Source organism: Ursus maritimus (assembly GCF_017311325.1).
Source record: "Ursus maritimus isolate PB19 chromosome X unlocalized genomic scaffold, ASM1731132v1 scaffold_X1, whole genome shotgun sequence".
NCBI classification, from domain to species: Eukaryota; Metazoa; Chordata; class Mammalia; order Carnivora; family Ursidae; genus Ursus; species Ursus maritimus.
The window spans coordinates 52,801,548-52,810,489 of record NW_024423319.1 but is presented as its reverse complement, the minus strand read 5'-3'; the positions used below and the strand labels follow the sequence as shown (position 1 = coordinate 52,810,489).

At 37.2% G+C, this 8,942-nt stretch overlaps 1 protein-coding gene across 1 annotated transcript in view; it reads left to right on the top strand.

Annotated features, from left to right (window-relative positions):
- The window catches only part of PCDH11X (protocadherin 11 X-linked), a 652,803-nt gene extending 645,095 nt beyond the window's left edge, over positions 1-7,708 (top strand). Inside the window, 4 exon segments of the mRNA XM_008700634.2 lie at positions 7,099-7,405; positions 7,407-7,501; positions 7,504-7,677; positions 7,680-7,708. Of these exon segments, the coding sequence (XP_008698856.1) occupies positions 7,099-7,405; positions 7,407-7,501; positions 7,504-7,677; positions 7,680-7,708 (605 nt within the window).
- The last annotated feature ends 1,234 nt before the right edge of the window (positions 7,709-8,942 follow it).

Genomic DNA, 8,942 nt, shown 5'->3' with positions numbered 1-8,942 from the left:
CCCCCCCCCAACCCTTTCTCTCATTTCAGGTCTGTGTAGACAGGTCTGACATAATCCTAATATTTTTGCCTTTGTACGTGATAACTTTCTTTGCCCTGGCTGCTTTCAATACTGTATCCTTGGATCTAATATTTGCGAATTGCACTGTGATGTGACGTGGTGTAGGTTTGTCATGGTTGAGCTTGGGAGGGGTCCTCTCTGCCTCTTGGACATGAATGCTTATTTCCTTTGCTAGATTAGGGAAGTTTTCAGCTACAATTTGTTCAAATATCTCTTCTAGGCCTCTGTTTTTCTCCACCCCCTCGGGGATGCCGATGATTCTGACATTGGAATGTTTCATTGAGTCAGTTATCTCCCATAACCTACATTCTTGAGATTGGATATTTTTGAGCCAAGTTTCTATTTTAGCTTTCTCTTCTACGAATCCAACCTCCTATTTGCTGATTTGTTCTTCTGCCTCATTTACCGTGGCCGTCAGAGCATCTAGTTTTGACTGCATTTGATTTATAGCATTTTTAATTTCTGCCAGATTTGCTCACATTTCCGCCCTTAGAGATTCTATATTATCATTAATATTTTCGTTAATATTTTTTTCAAGTGTACATGTCATCTCGACCATTGTTACTCTGAACTCCATTTTTGATAATTTGCTTATATCCATATCCATCAGTTCTGTGGCAGAGGCCACAGACACATTGTCTTTTTTTTGCTGGGCGGGATTTCTCCTTCTCCTCATTCTGATGAGGAGAGGTTGCAGGGTTGTCCATAGCCCAAATTATTGACCAGGACCCAGTCAGTGTGCACGTGTTTTTTAGGGGTCTTAGGGATGTGGGCTTCTTGATTTTTCAGCCTGCCTTCTGGGGGAGGGGCCTGCTGTGCTGATACTCACGCCACCCTGTTTGGGTAGAGTCTCCCTGTCCCCTGCGAGGGGGGATGGGGATGGGCACACTGTGAGCCGGTATTTCCAGACTTTTGTTCTCTGGCGACTCTCCCTGGTGGTTTGCTGTGCCTCTTCTGAGAGTCAGAGCAGCAGTGGCAGAATCTCAGCTTCTGTCTCAGAACAGAGGGATCACAGTCCGCTCTCCACTGATCTCTTCTGGCCTCTTTAACTCTGTTTCTATTGGTGCTTCTAAAAACCCTGCAGTGTTCCAGGTTGTGTACTGCACAGCTGGTGTGTCAGCCCTCACTTTCAGGGCAAGCTCGTCTCTGTCCTTTGTGTTTCTAACACCGCCAACCACCAGCCGCCCCCGCACGCTCTGAAACTTTGTTTCAGTGTGGTTCATGTGCACTCCAGAGCTCTGGTTTTCAGACTGGTCACGCGTGTTCCCTGGCTCACGGTCTCAGTCCCCTGTCTCACGGGTGACGGTCCACGAGTCAGCCCGCTCCCCAGTGCAGGTGGCTACTGCTTCCTGGCACTCCAACATGGCAGCTCCCTTCCCCTTCTGTTTATCTTCTGATATCTGTGCGCAGATTCATGGCTCCCTGCTTCGTACCTCAATACTCAGCACTGGAGACATTCATTTGTAGAGATCCTGATGTATCTTCCTGCATCTCAGGTTGATTCCATGGATGTTCAGGCTGGTCTGCTACCTATCCAACTTGATTCAGGGGACCAGCTGAAAAAGGGGACCGCTACTCCTCCACCATCTTAACTCCTCGAACTGGATTGATTGTTTAAACAGAATATAAACAAGGAAGCAATCGCTTTGAATGGCACACTGGTCCAGAATGACTTAACAGATATCTTCAGAAAATTCCATCCTAACACAGCAGAATACACATTCTTTTCATGTGAACATGTGATATTCTCCAGAGTAGATCACATGTTAGATCTCATACCAGGCTGGAACAAACACGAAAAGACTGAAATCATACCATGCAATATTTCTGAGCCCAGTGCTTTGAAGCTAGAATTTGATCACAAGAAAAAATCAGGAAGAACAATAAATACGTGGAGTGTAAACAATATGCTATTAAGCAATGACTGGGTCAACCAGAAAATCAATGGAAAAATTAAAAAATACATGGAGACAAATGAAAAATAAACACAATGTTCCAAAACCTTTGCTATACAGCGTAAGTTGTCCTAAGAAGGAATTACATAGCAATGCAAGCCTACCTCAGGAAGCAAGAAAAATCTCTTATAGACAACCTAACCTTACAACTAAGGAACCTACAAAATGTACAATAAATGAAGCCTAAAGTGGTAAGAAGGAAGTACATTAATAAAAATTAGAGCATAAATAAATGATGTAGAAACTAAAGAGACAAAACAAAACAACACATCAATGAAACGAAGAGCTATTTCTTTGTGAAAAATAATAAAATTGGTAAACCTCTATCCAGACATATCAAAAAGAAAAAAGAAAGGACCCAAATAATAAAATCATAAATGAAAGTGGAGAAATAATAACCAATACCACAGAAATATAAATAGTTGTAAGAGAATATTATGGAAAACCATATGCCAACAAATTGGACAACCTAGAAGAAATGGATACATTCCTAGAAACGTAAACTACAAAAACTGAAACAGGAAAGAAATAGAAATCTTGAACAGACCAGTAACCAGCAAGGAAATTGAATTAGTATTAAAAAAAATCTCCCAAGAAACAAATGTTCAGGGCCAGATGGCTTCACAGGAGAATTCTACCAAACATTTAAAGAAAAGTTAATACCTATTATTTTCAACTATTCAAAAAAAATGGAAAAGGAAGGAAAATTTCCAAATTCATTTTATGAGGCCAGCATTACTGCAAATCAGATAAAGTCCCCCTTAAAAAAGAACTAGGGGCCATGATCCCTGATGAACATGGATGCAAAAATTCTCAATAAAATATTAGCAAATTAAATCCAACCATACAATGAAAACACCATTCACATGATCAAGTGAGATTTATTCCTAGGTTTCAGGTTGGTTCAATATTCAAACTCAATCAACATGATATACCACATTAATAAAAGAAAGGAGAAGAGCCATATGATCATTTCAATAGATGCAGAAAAATCATTTGACAAGGTACAACATCCATCCATGATAAAAAAAAAAACCCTCAACAAAGTAGGTTTAGAGGGAACACATCTCAACATAATAAACCCATATATGAAAACCCCATAGCTAATATCATCCCCAATGGCGAAAAACTCAGAGCTTTCCCCCTATGGTCAGGAAAAAGACAGTGATAGCCACTCTTACCGGTGTTAACATAGTACTAGAAGTCCTAGTCTCAGCATTCATAAAACAAAAAAGAAATTAAAGTCATCCAGATTGGCAAGGAAAAAGTCAAACTTTCAGTATTTGCACATGACATACCGTATATAGTAAACCCCCAAGACTCCACCCAAAAACTCCTAGATTGATAAAGGAATTCAGTAAAGTAACAGGATACAAAATGAACATACAGAAATCTGGTGCATTGCTATACACCAATAATGAAGCTTCAGAAAGAGAAATTAATTAATCAATCTCATTTACAATTGCAGCAAAAACTGTAAGATATCTAGGAATAAACCTAACAAAAGAGGTGAAAGACCCATACTGTGAAAGCTATAAGACACTGGTGAAAGAAATTGAAGATGACACAAAGAAATGGAAAAATAAAACATCCCATGCTCATGGATTGGAAGAACAAATATTGTTGAAATGTCTATACTACTCAAAGCAACCTGCACATTTAATGCAATCCCTATCAAAATACCAACAGCATTTTTCACATAGCTAGAACAACCCATCCTGAAATTTGTGTGGAACCACAAAAGACCCTGAATACACAAAGAAACCTTGAAAAAGAAAAAAACAGCCGGAAGCATCCCAATTTCACACTTTAAGCTATATTCCAATGTTACAGTAATCAAAACAATATGGTACCGGCACAAAAGTAGATACGTAGATCGGTGGAACAGAAGATAAATCTCAGAAATGAACCCACAATTATAAGACAACTGATCTTCAAAGCAGGAAAGGATATCCAAGGGGAAAAAGATAATCTCTTCAACAAATGGTGTTGGGAAAACTGGTTAGCTACATGCAAAATAATGAAACTATACCACTTTTTTTTACACCATACAAAATAGTAAATTCAAAATGGATCAAAGAACTAAATGTGAGACCTGAAACAATAAAATTCTAGAGGAAAAAAGAGGCAGTAACCTCTTTGACATCAGATGTAGCAACTTCTTTCTAGATAGTCTCTTGAGACAAAGGAAACAAAAGCAAAAATAAACTATTGGGACTTAATCATGATAAAAAGCTTCTGCTTAGTAAAGGAAACAATCAAAACTAAAAGAAAACCTACAGAATAGGAGAATATAGTTACAAATGATGTATCTGATAAAGGGTTAGTAACCAAAATATATAAAAAACTTAAAACTAAACAACCCCAAATCAGATAATCCAAATTAAACATTGGCAGAAGATATGAGTATACATTTTTCCTAAGAAGATAAAAAGATGGCCAACAGACACATGAGAAGGTGTTAAACATCACTGATCATCTGGAAAATGCAAATCAAAACTACCAGGTGATATCACATAACACATGTTAGAATGGCTAAAATCAACAATACAAGAAACAACAGGTGTTGGTGAGGGTGCGGAGATTGGGTAATACCCTTGCACCTTTGATGGGAATGCAAACTGACACAGCCACTGTGGAAAACAGTGTGGCGGTTCCTCAGAAAGTTAAAAATTGAATTACTGCATGATCCAGCAATTGCAATACTAGATAATTACCCAAAGAATTCAAAAATACTAATTTAAAGGTACACATGCACCCCAATATTTATAACAGCATTATCTGCAATAGCCAAATTATGGAAACAGCCCAAATGTCCATGGACCAATGAATGGATAAAGAATATATGGTATTTATATGAAATGGAATATTACTCAGCCATTAAACAGAATGAAATCTTGCTTTTATAATGACATAGATTGAGCTAGAGAGTATTATGCTAAGTGAAATATGTCAGGCAGAGTAAGATAAATACCGTATGATTTCACTCATTAGTGGAATTTAAGAAAAAGAAGCAAAGGGAAAGAGAGACTGGCAAACCAAGAAACAGACTCTTAATTGTAGATTACAAACTGATGGTTACCCGAAAGGTGGTGGGTGAGATGTGGGTTAAATAAGTGTTGGGAATTAAGGAGTGCACTTGAGATGTGCAATAGGTGTTGTATGAAAGTGTTGAACGTGATAAAGTACACCTGAAATTAACATTACATTGTATGTTAACTGGAATTTAAATAAAAACTTTTAAAAAAGAATGCCCATAAATCATAGCTTCTTTCTGTGAAAATTATTTTGTATAAATTTCCTAATCATATATAGGCAAATATTGAAACTATGTCTTATTTTGTTGCAAAATTTAAGGCTGCTGGATGAGTAGTTTTTGATGACCCGTACTGTAAATTTTGTTTTAATGTGTAGTTATGTGTGTTCAAATATTTCCGTGTTTGCTTTTATTATTGAATATCACCCAATATACATAAAATTCTATCTTCCCAACTACTTCTCAAATATAACTATGCAAAAAATATAGGCTATCTTAAATGTCAATGTGATAGTGACAATTTTTAAGTGTCCTGTAAATAAAGATAAGTGATTATCTAATGGAGTGAATTAATCTTTAATGATTTTGTTATTTCATGCTATATTCTTTGGTTTTAAATGTGATGAGATAATGACAGTACCTGGATCTTTTATCCTGTTGAGGATTTGTAGGAAGCTGTATTTCTATTTTTAATTTTTAGGATTGTTATTTCTTCTCAGAAAACCGGCTTTTTTGTCATGAGGTAATTTCCTTCATTGTACCTGGTAGCATTCCTTACTCTAAAGTCAAGTTTTATATTTATATATCTTCTCTACCTTCATTTTGCTAGTCTTTCTATGGTATGCTTATTGATATTTCATACCCATTGGCATTTGAAAACTTTACAGAAACCTTTTTTTTTAAAGATTTTATTTATTTTATTTGACAGAGATAGAGACAGCCAGCGAGAGAGGGAACACAAGCAGGGGGAGTGGGAGAGGAAGAAGCAGGCTCGTAGCAGAGGAGCCTGATGTGGGGCTCGATCCCACAATGCCGGGATCACGCTCTAGCCGAAGGCAGACGCTTAATGGCTGTGCCACCCAGGCACCCCTACAGAAACGTTATAAAAGAGTTTTAGAAAGTTTTATGGTTTAAAGCTAAGTAATTTAGATCTGTAGTTTATCAGGATTTCAGAAAATGAGGAATATAGGAATCATTTATCTTTGAGATAATTATAGCTATATTTCATTCTTGAAACTAAAAGCTGTATCTTAGAGTTAAATAAACTATTTTTCCAAATTAACTTAATTTATTCTTAGGTTTATTCTCATTAATTAATTATATTATTAACCAAATTGTGAGCTGTAATTGGTTAATTCATTATATATTTCTATGCCTGGTTTTCTCATTCATTTTATTTATTTATTCATTTTTTTAAAGATTTTACTTATTTATTTGACAGAGATAGAGACAGCCAGCAAGAGAGGGAACACAAGCAGGGGGAGTGGGAAAGGAAGAAGCAGGCTCATAGCGGAGGAGCCTGATGTGGGGCTCGATCCCGTAATGCCGGGATCACGCCCTGAGCCGAAGACAGATGCTTAACCGCTGTGTCACCCAGGCGCCCCTCATTCATTTTATTTTTATGTCCTCTCTTCGTGTTAGTTAGGAACCACATTACAACTGACTTATATATATAGGTCAATGACCCTAGATTCTATTTATAGTCAAACACAGTGAAAAATACCTACATTTGGGAGACTAGGTCAAAGTATTCTAATTATAAAAATGAGACGCCCATCCACCCACTCCTGATTATTTATGTTTTCCTAGGAATTACCTCTTGACAAATCAAGTACCAATTGTGAAAATACTGTAAGTCTTTGATGTATTTATATGTAATTCGCTATTCCTATAACAATATGATTTGCTTTAAGTAGCTAATAAAAATATGCCTTGGATGTATGGTGACTAACATAACATAATAAATTTTTTTTTAAATAAAATCTAGTTTGTCTGAAAAAATTATGCTTTGGAAAGATAAATTTTATTTGTTTTCCATCCCAACAGCTACAGAAATAACTGTTCAACCAACTGTGGAAGAGGCCTCTGACAACTGCACTCAAGAATGTCTCATCTTGGGCCATTCTGATACCTGCTGGATGCCAGCTTCTCTGACTCATTCCAGCCCTTCACAGGCAGAAGTCCCTGCTCTATGCCACAGCCCATCCCTGTCAAAGACCTCTGCTTGCTGCTGTAGCCCTCCAGTGACACAGACCATTTGTCTCAGCCACAGCCTTCCAGTGACTCAGGCTATTACACTGCACCACAGCCCTCCACCAGCACAGGCCTCAGTCCTCCAATACAGCCCCCCTCCAGGCACAGGCTGCTGCAATCCACTTCAGCCTTCCTTTGCCACAGGCTGCTGTCTTCCATCACAGCCCTAGGAAGACACCAAAGGCTTTGCAGCAAGGTCGGGGCAAGGTTCTGGAGCTGATATACTACTTTCTATTGATCAGGGAGTGCAAGGTAGTGCAAGATCTCAGTTTTACACCATGTCTGAAGGACTTCATCCTAGTGATTAGTCAAGTAAAGCTATTCTCTTGACAACATTCAATCTAGCCCAACAGGCCAGACCCTCTAGGGGTGATTCCCCATTATGGAAGAACATCCTTTATAAAGCTAAAATGGCTACTTCACATTTTCCAATAGGATGTATACAACAAAAATTGAAGATCCAATTTCAATGAATATTTCAAATTGTTAGGTTTGTAAATAGCTATGTAAATAGAAGCAGATACCAGAATGAAGTCTAGAGCGAGTCACTTAGTCAAAAGCTAAAAATAGGGGCGCCTGGGTGGCACAGTCGTTAAGCGTCTGCCTTCGGCTCAGGGCATGATCCCGGCGTTCTGGGATCGAGCCCCACATCGGGCCCCTCTGCTGGGAGCCTGCTCCTTCCTCTCCCACTCCCCCTGCTTGTGTTCCCTCTCTTGCTGGCTGTCTCTCTCTGTCAAATAAATAAAATCTTTAAAAAAAAAAGCTAAAAATAAATTTACAATTTTCTTAATTCAGAATGTATATGAAAAAGAAATTGAAAAATTCACATCCACTTGTACAGAAAGGTTTATTATGACAGATATTAACATGTAGTGTATATAATTCCTGATGCACTGTATTTTTGTTTATTTGTACCATGTGCAATCTTACTGATTTGTCCCATTTTGATTTTTTATGGACTAAGTACATAGCAAGTAGACTAATAGCAATATCTGATTTTCCAAGAGTATCCTTAGTTTATATAAATTTTTGTTCAGATAACATTAGAAGGTACTAGGATGGTAGAATTTTTGTCTTTTTGTTTGATATTTGTTATTTGTCTCCAGCGTTTTGCTATTCGTGTTTTTACAAAAATGCATAGTAGGGAGTGTAAATATTTCTTAGAACTTTTTTTGTCTCTGTTTCTTATGTTTTCTACTTTTATTTCAGAAAATATGTACATTTTCGTAAAATGTATATACATTTTCAGTAACATATATGAACTGTACAGATTTATGTCTATAACCTAATTCTCTACTCTTCAGTAGAGTTCGAGACAGTGAAGTGCAATAACTACCTGAAAAGGCAACTATTCACTAAAAAGGATCTCTTTTTTAAACTTATTTTTGTAGTTTAGGGTAAAATGCATCACAAACCACATTATATCTGCCATTTTAAGCCTATATTCCATTAATTGGATCTTTAGCTTCTGGAGTTTGTATATAACAGCCTAGAAAGTCACAAGGAATGTAGACGCATTTAATGCATGATTCTTTTACAGCTATGACATAAACTGCTATGTTCTTAGAGAATATCAGGAAGATTTAAATGTTGATTTGACAGGGGAATAGGCTGATACAGAAATATGTTCAGTAAAA